The 14257-nt window shown below is 54.3% G+C and overlaps 1 protein-coding gene and 1 non-coding gene across 5 annotated transcripts in view; one reads left to right on the top strand and one right to left on the bottom strand.

The window, feature by feature from the left end:
- Positions 1 to 2811: 2811 nt before the first annotated feature.
- LOC102155727 lies at positions 2812 to 10678 on the bottom strand. Of its 4 annotated transcripts, none has more exons than XR_005356907.1 (3): positions 8644 to 10678; positions 6914 to 7039; positions 2812 to 4187 (listed from the first exon to the last, which is right to left on the bottom strand). It is a non-coding gene; the product is annotated as a collagen alpha-1(I) chain-like (transcript). The 4 variants fall into 4 exon arrangements; XR_005356905.1 differs by adding an exon at positions 4390 to 4544 and having other exon boundaries at positions 6914 to 10672; XR_005356906.1 differs by having other exon boundaries at positions 6914 to 8217; positions 8644 to 10665.
- A 664-nt stretch (positions 10679 to 11342) lies between these two features.
- KLF13 (Kruppel like factor 13) overlaps positions 11343 to 14257 on the top strand; it is a 50432-nt gene continuing 47517 nt past the window's right edge. Inside the window, exon 1 of the mRNA XM_038532602.1 lies at positions 11343 to 12014. Within this exon, the coding sequence (XP_038388530.1) occupies positions 11423 to 12014 (592 nt within the window). The 5' untranslated portion in view covers positions 11343 to 11422. The remainder of the gene's footprint in view (positions 12015 to 14257) is intronic.

Here is a 14257-nt window from a genome sequence, read left to right as displayed (position 1 = left end):
ATGGACTGCAGCGCTAGAGCCCAGATTTCTCAGTCCCACAGTTACTGCCTCCCAATGGCATTGAGGCAGATAAAGGTCATTAAGGGGGGACTTCAAGGCAACAACAGAATGTGGATGAGGAACCCCTCCATCCCCTGGGCACCTGTTTCCTGAAGGGCTGTACACCTGAGTACTGGGCATAGAGAGGAAGTAAAGTAGACTACTGTTCAGGGCCATCTTCCTCTGCTTGGAAGGGAGCCTTCAAGGGGCCTACCTCATGGTCACCCACCAAACCCAAGGCACACTCCTCAAAAGGGCTTAGGCAGCAGATCCCAGTGGAAACTATTTCTGGATTTCCAGGAAGTGATTTCTGGTCAGAGATGGCAGCCTCTTGGCTGCTCTCAAGTTACCTTAATGAGATTAAAACAAATTCATCTTCAACTTCTCCTTTCCTTTTCTGCGGGGTGAGGGGGCGCTGGGGTAAGAGCGGGGAGAAACATTTCTTTCTTCCTGAAAGAGCAATAGCCCAAGTTGCACAGCTAGCTGTTTTACCTGAAAGAAGTTACATACCAAATACCAAATTAGGAAGCTCAAAGAGGCTCACACAGAAAGAACCAACTCATGCTACAGTTGGAAGACATTTAAAATCAACTAATTTAACTCTAAAACCAGGTATAAAAGCTACCGACCTTCTTGATATACTATCCTACCTAGGAAACCCAAAGCCTAGAAAAAAACCAGTAGAACATATGGCAGGTGTGGATGATGGATGGATATTCCCTGTCCCCTCAGAAGGGGACCCATGTGTCCCAAAAGCTCACCTGTGAATCAGGTGGGCATGACTCAGCAGATTGTCTCCAGCCCCCTTTTCTGTGATTTTATGATGCCTAAGCAATATCATCTAGAGTACTAGCATAAAAGAATACTGCTTCATTTTGTATACTGTCAGCTAAACCTTACCACCCTTCTGTTCTTCACTAAGTCCTACATGCAGACAGCCAAGAATTAAAGAAAGCCTTATCCTATATTGTCTATTGCAAATCCTCCCAATCCCATTAACGAGAATACTCATTAGACAGGATTTCCATGAGAGCCTAGAATGGACCAGCCCTGCTCTAATTTAATTGATTTGATAAATCCCCACATTAATTAGCTAGCTTCCCATAGGCTGGGAGCACCAACTTGTGCTGACACTCTAGGCTGTGCATCTTGCTACACATGTCCTGGAGGATGTCTCTCAAGCTGACAGAGGCTCAGTTTTCTCCCCTGTGAAATAGGAAGGAATGACACCTTCCTTGTAGCATTTCCATGTGTGTCAACGTGTCAGGGGAGTTCTGAAGTGTTCCCAAAGTTTGGGGCTTCTTGTTACTGGCCGGGGCTTGGAAGAAACATCAGACTCATGTCCAAAGGATGAAATGAAGCATTTGACCCTGAACACCCACCCAGGGAGAGGATCACAGATTATGAACAGTAGACGACCAAGGGGCAAGACTGGGAGGTGACATACAGAATAGGCAATTATCATGGCAACAGAGATCCTCCCAGATTATCAGGAAGGAAAGTGGAATCCCATGTCGGTTGCCACGTTTACGAGTGGGAGCCATCTGTTCCAGCAAGCCTGGAAGGGACCATCCATCATTTTAACATGCTTTCCTCCTACATTTGTTGCAGACACTAAATATCTCTTCGGTCTTTCGATGGCTGGTCTCAGAAGCATTTCTGGTTTTAATCTTCTGCTGTGTAAGCATGCACCAGATGTGAAGCCAGCTTTCATCATTTAGGACCTGATGAATTATTTTGTACTCAAGGACCACTGGGAGATGGGACATGAAAACAGCTTTCTACCCCACCCCCATGTCATACAACAGAGAATGGCTTGTTCTCCTTTTCATGAAACAAGCCATCAACGACTATGATGAGGTTTGGGTCAGAAGTTTCTCATCCATCCAACCATCCGATTCTGAAATGGTCAAACTTGAGTACTGCAATGGCTCAGGGTGAAAGTCTCTCTGGAGCAAGAATTCTTTATGATACTGTGGCTAAGTCAGGCGATAGGAGCAGGTGGGAGTCTACGAGTGACCCCTGGGCTGCATGAAGAGGATACTGCTTGCTTTCTATGGGTGGAGGGCCTTAGCATCAGGAAATCACGAGGGGATCCTGGATAAATCCCAGCCACCCTCAGCCCAACTCTGGGCCATGGCTTGTGAGTAGATGCAGGACTTAGAGGCAGTGGCTGCCCTGGGAAGAAGTAGGGAAGATGATGGATGCCCAGACTTGGCAACCCACAGCCTGGCTACCACCAAGAAACCAATCCTAGAGAATAACACTGCAGAACAAAGCACAGCCCTCGCTTTGCCTGGCATCAAACCCCTTCTTCCTATACCTTGTTTTCTTGTTTTTGTTTCACTTCCCTCCTCTCACTTCCACTTTTATATTAGTTAGGGCAAGCTCAGCCCCAGTAATAGGTAGGCCCCAAACTGTGGCTCAAATTCAGTCACCATTCAGGAGAGCACTGCTGGTCAGGTTTCTAGGTCCCAATCTCTTCTCTTTGGTGGCTCCATCATCCCCAAGGGCTTTGTTGTCATAATCACCCAGTTGGCAGAAGGGGAAAGAGAACATGCAGGACAGAACCCATCCTCTTAAAGGCCCCAGTGCAGAAGCAGCTCACTGCCCCTCCACTTCTATTCCCTCACTCAGAACTTGGTCACGGGGTCACATGTAACTGTGCAGGAGTGTGAGGACTGTGGTCAGTCACTGCTGTAGAAATTGGGGATAGATTTTATGGGTGTTTTAGTCCATCTGGGCTGCTGTAACAGAATACCATAGACTCGGTGGTTTATAACAACAGACATTTATTTCTCAAAGTTTTGGAGGCTGGAAGTCCCAGATCAAAGTGCCAAGGATTTTGTGTCTTGTGATAACCCACTTCCTGGTTCATAGATACGAAGCTCACATAGCACTGGGTCTTCACAACACAGAAGGGGCAAAGGAGCTCTCTGGGGTCTCTTCTATGAGGGTACTAGGCCCATTTATGGGGAGGGGGCCTCCACCCTCATAACCCAATCACCTCCCCAAAGCCCCAACCCTTAATACCTTCACCTGAGGGGTTAGGTTTCAACCTATGAATTTGGTGCGGAGAGACACAAGCATTCAGTCTACAGCAACTGGTAGCTGAGTGCTCGTAGTCTAACACATCTTTTAATTGGGATTATTCCTTAAAGTTATATATGCAGATACCTTATAGGCTCAAGGTTTGTTATGAAACAGTAACCCCTCAACTTCCCTTTCTTCCCCTTCCCCAGAAATAATCCCTCTTGCCTCTTTCCCCAATTTCTGTAACTCAAACAGGGCATGCATAAATTTTCTATTGTGTAGCAGATTACCACAGGTTTAGCAGCTTGAATCATCCATTTATGATCTGGCAGTTCTGTAGGTCAGAAGTCCAGGAATGGGGCAGCTGGGTTTTCCGCTCAGCTTCTAATGAGGCCAAAATCAAAGTACCACCCAGGTCATGTTCTGTACTAGAGCCCAGGGCCCTCTTCCAACCCAATGACTGTGGTTGAAGTTTGTTCTCTGCAGTCATAAGGCTGAGGTCCCAGTTTCAATTGGCCGTCATCTGGAGGCCATTCTGAGACACCCATGTTTCCGGCCATGTAGTCTCTCCTCCATCTTCAAAGCCAGCAATGTAAAACTTCTCCCACCTCAAATCCCAATTTGAATCCCGTGCTTCCAATCTCTTTGATCTCCCATCTCTGACCCCTAGACCCAGATAAATCGGCTCATGTAATTGGGTCAGGCCTACTAGATAACCTCCCCGTCTTGAGGTCAACTGATTTGGGCTTTAATCGTATCTGTAAAATGCCTTTACAGAAATACCTGCATTAGCATTTGATTATGGGGAGAAGTATATGTAGACTGGGGACTAGAATGTTGGGGCCATCTTAGAACTTTGTCTGTCACAGCATGATCATATTGCTACCTCTTGGGCTTTCAGTTTGGGGTGCTGTCAGTTATCGCCCCATATGTAGTTGTGGACTTAGTCTCCTTTCCTCTTGCCTCCTCTGCCCGTGTGTACTCCTCAAAAATCTCCATTAGAGGGACACCCGGGTGGCTCAGTGGCTGATTGTCTGCCTTTGGCTCAGGGAGTGATCCGGGATCAAGTCCCGCACTGGGCTGCTTGCTTCTCCCTCTGTCTATTGTCTCTGCCTCTGTGTGTAAAAAAAAAAAAAAAAAAAAAAAAAAAAAAAGGGCCATTAAAGTGACATAGAACAGTTCATTAGAGCAATGCTCCATGTTTTTAAATCTCATGAAAATACCCTCTGTAACTGAGCCAAGTGGTCAACTACAATGGACTCCTTTTGTTTTCTTTGGAGCTCTTGATTGCTTTCTTTTTTGTTTCTATGTACTTACCATTAATTCAACCCCCAAACTCTTTGCCAGTTTTCTTAGTATCCTCAGAAGTCACATTTTGTGGAAGTCACAGGTTTGTGGCAACTGTTAATGCTTCACTGAATAGCTCTCAGCTCCTTGTCTTCTGGGGACATCTTGGGTCTGCACCTGGCTCCCTGTGGGCCAGCAGTCCTTGTGACCATTATTAACACAAACTGTCAGTATTCCAGGGCATGGTTGTCCCATTGATCTGGATGCTGGGGTGAGACTGATCATAACCCAGAGCAGTCCCCCAGATAACTCTTGATGTGCTGAGAATTAAACGTTTGTTATTTGAAGCCACAGAGTTTTTGGAATCATTTGTTACTATACCATAACTTAGCTGCTCTGGACTGAGAGAATAGTAACCACGTGTGGGGTGTTGCTGCAAAGAAAATAAGATTTGTGGCATTCGCTTAAGTTTTAATGAGTAGGCAGTGAGAAACCTGACAGTGGAGGCTAGAAGGATGGCCATCATGTGTCCAGGGGTAGAATGTTTGGGAAATCATCACCTGGGAGGACCTGGGAGAACTTGGAAGAATCAGAGAAAAGAGACTTAAGGATATTACTATACCATCAAAGATCAAGAGGCTCAAAGAACTTGCAATTAAGTTTAGAGAGAATAGCATTTACCAAAATGCACCAGAAAGTGGCTATTGACAATGTAGCTGACCAGAATCAAACAGATTAGGTAAGAAGTCAATTATATTTTAATTTAATCAGTTAGTAATATTTAAAATGAGAATACTTTATCTTAAAAAAAAAATCAATGAGTTTCAGCCTTTTGATGTGGGTCAGAACGGTATACCATCAGTGGCAAAGCCCTAGCAGTCAGGCCACTAAATGTATCCAAGTGTTGACCCAGGGTGTCTAAATAGCAGAGGAAAGCTACCAAAAGGATTGTCCAGAAGAGTCATGAGATACACCACAGATAAGGAGGACACAGAAGGAAGAAATACAAATTAAAATATGCACAAGTTAGTGAACTGACATTTGCAGACCTGTGACTTTGTGAGTTGATATTGTCCCTCTGTATGTTTGGTGTTCTCAAGTTTGAAGGCATTAAAAACCCTTTAAGTATATATCTAATGCTGTATAAATACACTATAGCTACTGTTTTACTGTCATTGCAGAATATTTTATAATTCTTCCTTGGTTATGATATTTTCACCAAAGGGTCATGTAGCAGTGAACATCGAAATGTGCATTTCATTGTGTTCTTATATGGTTGGAAATGGTTGAAACTTACTGTTTGCTCTAGAGCCTATGTATCTTAAGGAATCTTATTTATTTATTTATTTATTTATTTATTTATTTTTTATTTATTATTTATTTTTTATTTTATTTTTTTTTAGGAATCACATTTAAAATGCCTCTCATATCTGTCCTGGTTTTAAATGAGAGGCATGGACTGTATTTATTGTCTTGCCTGTGTTTATATCAATGTTCTTTTTTTTTTTAAGATTTTATTTATTCATGAGAGACACATAAAGAGAGGCAGATATAGGCAGAGGGAGAAGCAGGCTCCCCATGGAGAGCCTGATGTGGGACTTGACCTGGAACCCCAGGATCACACCTTGAGCCCAAGGCAGATGCTCAACCACTGAGCCACCCAGGTGCCCCTGTGTGTGTGTGTTTTAAGATTTTATTTGAGAGAAAGAGAGAGAGAGAGAGCACAAATGAGGAGGAGAAGGAGACAGGGAAGATGAAGGTGAAGAACCCCTTAGGGTGAAGTGAGAGTCCAAAGAAAAATGCACTGGCCAGGCCTTCCTCGATTGCATGGACTCAAATGACTCCAGGAATATCCTCACTTCTGGGTGGGGGAAAATACCTGTCTGGCACAATTTTAGGTTTGCTATAGACACTGTTTACAGGGACTCTTCCACTCCTCCACTTTCTGAATCAGAGTGTTTGTTGTGTTTTTCTGTCCCTTTCTACCCCCTGTGCATTTGGATTGTGTATTGGGGCTAGGAGTGCTACGCGGGAGTGCGGAACAGACAATTTATCTTTAGGTCATAGGTTTCTAGACTAAAAAGAACTGTATGAGCCAGCCACACATGAACCACACACATGCAAGGACCACTGAGCCTCCTCCAGAGGTCCTGGACCTGAAACTGGACACTGCAGAATCCCCCTCACCTCAAATCCCTGCCACCCTTCAGGCTCAGATTTCCATGTCCCTGGCCTCTAGGTCCAGATTTAAAAGGCTCCTGAAAGTGGGTCAGGCCCACTTGGGGAGGGGGAAGGTAGATTTTATGTGAGTGACACCTCTGGGTCAGTGCTCTCACTGTCCCTCTGCCATGATGACCAGCATGTTCTAGACAGTGGCTGCCCCATCAACCTCCCTGTCCCTGGGTGCCTCACTATGGACTCGTAGCATGGCCAGAAATAAACCTCTGAGATTTGCAAGTTGTTTGTACTGCAGCATGCCCCAGCCTCTCCTGAGTGATACAGGGATTCTACCTTTTCACCTGGTGGAGAGGTGTCCCCAGGGCGTCTGACTTACCCCAGCTTGGTCTGTTCGCCCTCTGTGCTTCTCTCCTTCCTGTGTGGAAGACTTCCTGGACCACATGCCTCCCTCTTTGTTGACTGAATTCTTCATTTTGGAAGCATTATCTCTGGTAGCTTCCTACTACGAGAAAGGATGTATGGAAGGCATTTTTTATTTATTTATTTATTTATTTTGGAAGGCAAATTTTGTGAGACCTCCTGCATCTAAAAATATTTGGTTTGTACTGTCTGGGTAAACACGGGAAAGTAATTTTACTTTAGATTTCCCAAGGCTTTGCCCCTTGCCTGGTCTACTTGTTGCTGTGGGGAAGCCCACAACCATTCTGACTCCTGACAATCTCTATGTGACCTGCTTCTATTGTCAGGACGCTTCTTGTCTCCATTATTTTGAACTTCAACAGCAATCTCCTTGAGGATAGGACTATTTTTTTCCAATGAGCTGGGCTCCCTGAGGGCCCTTTCAACACACATTCTTCAGTAGTGGAGACTTTTCTTGGATTAATTCATTGATGACTCCACCCACCCCCTGTGTTTTCTCTGATCATTCATTCCGGGTTCCTGTTATTTCATCAATGGACTTCCTGGATGCTCCTCTAATTTTTTCTCTATTTCCCATTTCTGGCATTCTTTTTTGTTCTACTTTCTTTGTTTTTTTTTTTTTTTTTTTTTTTGAGATTTTATCTATTTTAGAGAGAGAAAAAGAATACCAACAGGGGACGGGTAGAGAGAAAGGGACAAAAAGACTCCGTCCTGAGCATGGACCAAGATCACGACCTCAGCTGAAATCAGGAGCCAGGTGCTCAACTGACTGAGCCACTCAGGCACCCCTTGTTCTACTTTCATAGGGATTTCCTTAACTTTATCTTGTTCCCCCTTCCTGAATCCTTTCTGCTATCTTATGTTAAATTTTGTTTGTTCTCTGAATGTTTCTTTATAGGTGTCCTGCCTTCATGGGTGGCAGTATCTTAATTTCTCTGATGACATTATTAGTAGTTTATGTTGACATATACTTCTCTCTATATAGTCTCTGTTTCTTCCAAGTTGCTTTTTAAAAAGCCATTGGGGCTCTAGATTTCATGCCCCCGCCCCCCCTGGTTTCCTGAGATGCTAGGTCAGCTGTGGCTTCCTGTGAAAGACTGATTAGAAGCTCTGTACACATGTGTGGGGCTCATTATCAGTGGCCTCTCCTTGGGGTGATCCGACTTAGCTGGGTAACCACAGATGCCAGAAAGTTGAGGTATTTCCCTTGGCCCGGTCTGATGCTCCAGAAAACACCCTTTGTCTCCTGGCCCCTGCGATCTGAAATGCCAAGAGGGGTGCAGGGGCTGGTCTCAGTATCCAATATCTTTAAGTTCATTTAATCCCCCTGTTCCTGTTATGGCAATAACAGGAATTATTATGGTCATTTATTATGACCACAATTATGGTCAATTGTGCCTGGTGTCTCCCAACCCAAGATGCTTCCTTTTACTTTCTTTAGGCTCCAGAAGTTTCAGGAGGCTCCAGAAGTTCACCACCTTTACCAGAAACCCTAGCTACCTTTTCAGTCTTGAACCTCTTTACTCCCAGACACATCTCCATCTACTTGTTCTCATCTGATCTTCCCTACTCTGTTTTTGTATATTCTGTTCCTTCCATCTGACACTTGATCCCCACCCACCCTCGTTTATACATAAGCTACCTCTGCCAGAATACCACATAAAAAGAAAAACGCGGACTACTCACAGCTCTGGGGAGGAGAAATGCATCTCTGGATACTGGAACATACTTCTACGTGGTAAAGGCTGCAGGGTCTGAGGCTTTCAGTGAACGATCATCAAACGCTTGAGAAACCAACCAGGGAACTGAGTTTTGCATCCAGAATGCCACAGGGCACAGCTGAAACCCTTAGGGAGACTGCACTCAGCACCCCCAGAGAGGCCTAAGGACAGCTTTGGGCTGTGGATGGGGTGGGGTGCGTGGCAGTGCAGAGGACCTCGACCCAGGCCAGCCTGCCCTCACCCAGGGCAGGTGTCTTGCCCATGGCTGTGGCCCAGTGCCTAGAATAGTGCATGCTTGTGGGAGGACGGCCAGTGTGCGTGTGCAGGCTGGGGTACTGCAGCAGGAGAGGAACAGGCAGGGGATGGATGCCGGTAAGTCCGGGAAGGGCCAGCTCCAACTTTAACCAAGTGACTGTGGCATGTGGCAGGACTACGGGAACACTCTGAATCATTATTTGGTCAGGACACAAACCTCTTAAACGTCATCAACACAATCTGCCGGGCAGAACGACTCCTTCCTGTCAGGAGACCCTCCTGGAGGGATCTGACCCAGATGGCCCTTAGGGAGCCCACCCCAGGGAAGCACTCCTGCGGACTTCCCAGAGGGCACCGGCTTGATCAGGGAGAGGTAAGCGTAGGGTGTCAGTTACCAACACCGAGGGCGCTCGCTCTTCACCGTGACACGCCACAGAGAACACCTCTCTCAGTTCCTTCTTCGTTACCTGGAAAAACGTTTTTTTTTCTCACCAGGCCTCAAATTAATTCGGTGGGAAATGGCCGCTCCTAATTTTGCGCGCAGGATAACGCTGCCTACCCTCCACCCCACCCAGGTCCACGCGGTTCCAGCGTCTCGAGCGTCTCGGCTGCTGCCACCCAGCAGGTTCCCCGCGCGGTCCGTCGGCTGACACGTGCGATCCGTCCACGAAGGCAAACCGCCCAGGGGCTGCAGTCCCAGGCTCTGCCTTCCAGTCCTGGGGCTGCCGGCGAGGGTCCGGAAAGGAGCTTGCTGCGCCCATCCCGAGGCAGTGGGAAGCTGTACACTGGTTCCTCCCACGAGGGCTAGGCCTGTAGAAGGATGGTGGGGCCGAGGGGGTGAAGGCGGGGGCGCCGGTGGCGGTCGGGGCCAGTGGAAGGGCCAGGGCCATGAGGACGCGGACTGGACGGCCCGGGGTATTCGCTCCGCGAGGCCCAGACGGCGGGTGGGTGGGGCGCGGTGGGCGGGGGCCTCGCAGCTGGTGGCGTTTGAAGCCTTCCCACCGCGGCGGGAGGAGGCAGCCGAGAGGAATTGGCAGCAGGCCTGGGGCGAGAAGGAAGGGGCCCCGCGTTCCCTGAACAGCGGCGCCGGCTGCACCGGCACGTAGTTCACTCCTGCAAGCACGAGAGGCGGTGGGCACGTCACCCACGTTGCCAGGTTATCCACCAGCCCGGGGCCGGTCGTCAGGCTCCGCCGGAGCCCGGCTCCCCGGCCGCCCGGGACCAGACGGGGACGCTGTCAGTCCTTCCTGCGGGAGCGGCCCCGCCCCAGCCGTGACCTCGCTCCCAGCCGGGCCGCCCCGAGGCCGGGAGCTCAGCAGAGGAAGAGCAAGGAGAGGGCGAGCGCCCGCGTCTCGAGGCGCGGCCACCTAGAAACCCTGCGGCGGCGGGGGGGGCACGAGGCGTGGTTCCGCCCCCGGGCCAGGCCGGCAGCCCCGCGCCCAGCGGAGCGGACACGCCTCCTCGCCGCGCCAACGTCGCGGTGGTAGGAAAGAGAGAAGGGGAGGCGAGCCCCGCCGAGGCGCGCCCGTCCCTGGCGCCCCTCACAGGCGGGGATGGAGGGACAAAGGGGCGCCCTCCCGAGCGCTCGCTTCCACTCCCGGGCTCGAGGATGTCACCGTATGGCAGCCCGGCAGGAAAACGTCCCGCGGCCTCCCCGCCGTTGGGAGGAGGGGTGGGCGGCAGGGCGAGAGCGGTCCCTGCGCAGCCACGCCCCGGCCCGCCGCCCTCGGACGTCCTGCGTCCGCGTGCCCGGCTCCCGGCTCAAATTTCCGCTCCTCCTCCCGCGGGCCACGAGGGCACGCCCATTGGCGCGCGCAGGCCCCGGGGCGGGTCGGCCCCTCTCGCCGCTCGGGTTGGTCCGGCCGCCCACCGACGAGCCAATGGCGTCCGCCCGTGCTGCCCTAGGCCACGCCCCCTCCCCGGGCGTGGGCGCGCGGTCGCTCGCTCCCGACGACGCGCGCTCTGGGGTTCCCGCCCCCTCCGCGCGCGCGCGCTGGCCCCGCGGCCGCCGCCGCCTGTAACCTGCGCCGCCAGGATGTGGCTGGGGGCTGACGTCGGGTCCAGATGTGGCCCCGGCCCCGCCCACCCCCGGGGCCGGGCCGCCCACACCGAGCCGCGGCGCGCACGGCGGCTGTCCCGCCTGCCACAATGCGCGGCGAGGCTGCGGCCGCGGCTCGGCGAGGGAGTCCCTAACGTCGCCGCTCGGCATCCTTAGGACAGGCCGCCCCTGACGCCGCGCGGGGATCCCACTGGCCCGCGCCCCCCATGCGCTCACTCCTCGGTGCCCGGCCGGGCCGGCGCCTCGCGGACGCGGAGCCGCGCGGGTGACGGCAGAGGCGGCTGCGCGCCCAGCCCAGCCCGCGGAGAGGGCGCGCCGCGCCCCCGCCCCCCGCCCCCCGCCCGCTCTCCCGAGGCCGTGGGTGCGGATGCGCCGCTGACGACTCGCCGCGACCAGCAGTGCCGCCGGGCCGCCGGCCGGATCCCGCAGCATGGCAGCCGCCGCCTATGTGGACCACTTCGCCGCCGAGTGCCTCGTGTCCATGTCGAGCCGCGCGGTCGTGCACGGGCCGCGGGAGGGGCCGCAGTCCGGACCCGAGGGCGCGGCCGCCGCTGTCGCCGCCACGCTGCCCCGCGTCGAGGAGCGCCGCGACGGCAAGGACAGCGCCTCGCTCTTCGTGGTGGCGCGGATCCTGGCGGACCTCAACCAGCAGGCGCCGGCGCCCTCCCCGGCGGAGCGCAGAGAGGGCGCCGCGGCCCGGAAGGCGAGGACCCCCTGCCGCCTGCCGCCGGCGCCGCCGCCCGCCCCCGAGCCCGCCTCCCCCGGCGGCGGCGGTGCGGCGGCCGCGCCCCTCAGCCCCGCGTGGAGCGAGCCCGAGGCCGAGCTCGAGGCGGGGCTGGAGCCCGAGCGGGAGCCGGGGCCCGCGGGGAGCGGCGAGCCCGGCCTCAGACAAAGAGGCCGGCGGGGCCGAAGTCGCGCCGACCTCGAGTCCCCGCAGAGAAAGCACAAGTGCCACTACGCGGGCTGCGAGAAAGTTTACGGCAAGTCCTCGCACCTCAAGGCGCACCTGAGAACTCACACAGGTCAGTAGGGCCGCCCGGGCGCCCCGAGCGCGCGGACGGGGACGGCGCCGGCCTCCGGGCCACCGCGCCACCGGGCCACCGCGCCACCGGGCCACCGCGCCACGCCCCCGGGCCGCCGGCGGGGCTCGAGGGACGGTCGGGCCCGGGGTGGCCGCGGCCTCGCCCCTTCTCCCGCCACGGGGTCCTGCCGGCTGCCCCGCGCGCCGGGCGAGGCGGCTCCGGGAGCTGGGAGCCGGGAGCCGGGAGCCGGGAGCCGGCGCCCGCCGGGCGACCGCGCCCCCGCCGGGCACGCCCCCTCCCCGGGCGCTCTCGGGCGGGGCCGCGGGGGCGGATGTCGTCATCCGGGCTGCGGGCGTGGACCCCGCGGGGGCTGGGGGACGGCGCGGGCAGGTGTGGGCGCGCCGAGTGGGGGCCGCACGTGCTGCTCTGGGGAGGCGGGCGGCGGGGGCGCCTGGGGGCCGCGCGGGCGGGGGTGCCCTGGCCCCGGCCCCTCCCCCGCGGGCGGCGGGCGCGCGCGCGCTCGGGAGGGGAGGGGAGGGGAGGGGAGGGGAGGGGAGGGGCCCGCCCGCCCGGCCCGGCCCGGCCCGGCTCGGCCCGGGCGAGCGGCGGGCGAAGTTCACGCGGGGACAGGGCTCCCTCCAGCCACTCGGCACATTCTTCGCTCTCCTCTTCCTGTAATTTTTCCAGCGCTCTGAGGTTTAACTTGTCGAAGCCAGAGCCAGCGGGGGCCGGTCCGGGTTCTCCGCCCGAGGCTCTTTGTGGGAGCCCCGCCCATCCGGCCGGCGGGGGCGCGCCCAACCCAAGGGGGCTCCTCGGCCTCGGGGCGCTGGCCCCCTCGCCTGCCCGGTCCTGCGCACCGCCCTCTTCTCCGCCCTGCTCTCACCCACCGGCGTCGGGGGCGCGCGGGCGGCACCTGCGCGGGAGCGGCGGCCTCAGCGCACCGTCGCCGGCCTGCGACCCCGGGGCAGACCTCCCCTTCGCACGGGCCCGGAACCTCGTTTTTGGTGGTTTTTCGTATATATATATATATATATATATATATATATATATATATTTTTTTTTTTTTTTTTTTTTTTTTAAGCACAAACGTGGGAGCTGTGTTTTAATGGATGGCACACCTTTCTCTCCTAGTTTGGTTTGAAAGAAATGTGTCTTTCCTCAGGGCTCGCGCTAACTCTTGTTACACTTAATTTTTCCACCTTTGGACCAGGTTAAAAACCCGAATACAGTTACTTTGTTACCAATGACTTAGATTTTACATTTATAAAACAGTAAAGAAGCTGACTAAAAGACTGACTCAAAAACCGCAGTCCTAAGACCCTGGAGCTGAAAGACCCCCTTCTTTTGGCGAATTTGGAACGGAGCTGTCCCGAGGTCTGCAAGTGTCAAGGCCGGCGGATTTCAGACCAACCTTGACCTCGGAGGCTGCCCCCGCGGTTCTGGTCCTTGCCGTGGCCGCCCCGAATCGCGTGGCTGGTGGGGGTGGGGGCGTCGAGGGTGAATGGCGGGGCCTTTTCTGCTCTTTGTGAGTACGAATTAAGGGTGTGTGGACCGAGATAGGGGGTGGGGTGAGTGTAGGCATATTGGTTCTGCTTGGGAACTGTAGTGCAAGGGTGGGTGTGGCGGTGAAGGCGGGGCCAAGCTAGGCAAGGATCCTGGAGCTGCCAGATTACGGAGGCGGGGGCAGTGCGTGGGGCGTGGCTTGAGGGCCGCCCTGGGGGCCGAGGCCAGTATTGGACGGGTAATTGAATGATTGGACGCCCCTCCAGCCTGTTTCCCAGTGGATCCTCCGCCCCGCTGCGGTGTTGGAGAACCGCGGCGGGGCTCGCTGTCGAGGGCGGGGCAGGCTTGGATGGGGCCTGAGCTGGAGGGTAGCCTCTGGCTTGGCTCGCCCCCTGGTTCAGGCTCTAGTGTTCCTGAGCAGGTCTAGGCCAGAGGATTGGGCAGAGGCAATGGGAACCCGGGCCTCCCCCAGTGGGGTGGAACCCAGTCTCTCTGGGGTGCTTTGAAACCTGAAGCAACAGGAGAGGATGGAAACCAACACCGACTGCAGTGTGCTGTGTCTAAGAGCAAGGAGCCGGCCTCACCCTCCGGGTGTGCAGAAACTCGAGGCCCTACCTCCAGAGCAGATGTAGACCTCCGAGTCAGGAGTGTACAGGTTTCTTTGGGAGCCCTTGCAGATGTAGATTTCCAGTTCCAGATACTGACCATCCGCCCAACATACAGTTTAAATGGTGCCCCAG

Source organism: Canis lupus, chromosome 3 (genome assembly GCF_011100685.1).
Source record: "Canis lupus familiaris isolate Mischka breed German Shepherd chromosome 3, alternate assembly UU_Cfam_GSD_1.0, whole genome shotgun sequence".
Classification (NCBI taxonomy): domain Eukaryota; kingdom Metazoa; phylum Chordata; class Mammalia; order Carnivora; family Canidae; genus Canis; species Canis lupus.
This window is presented reverse-complemented; position numbering and strand designations above follow the sequence as displayed.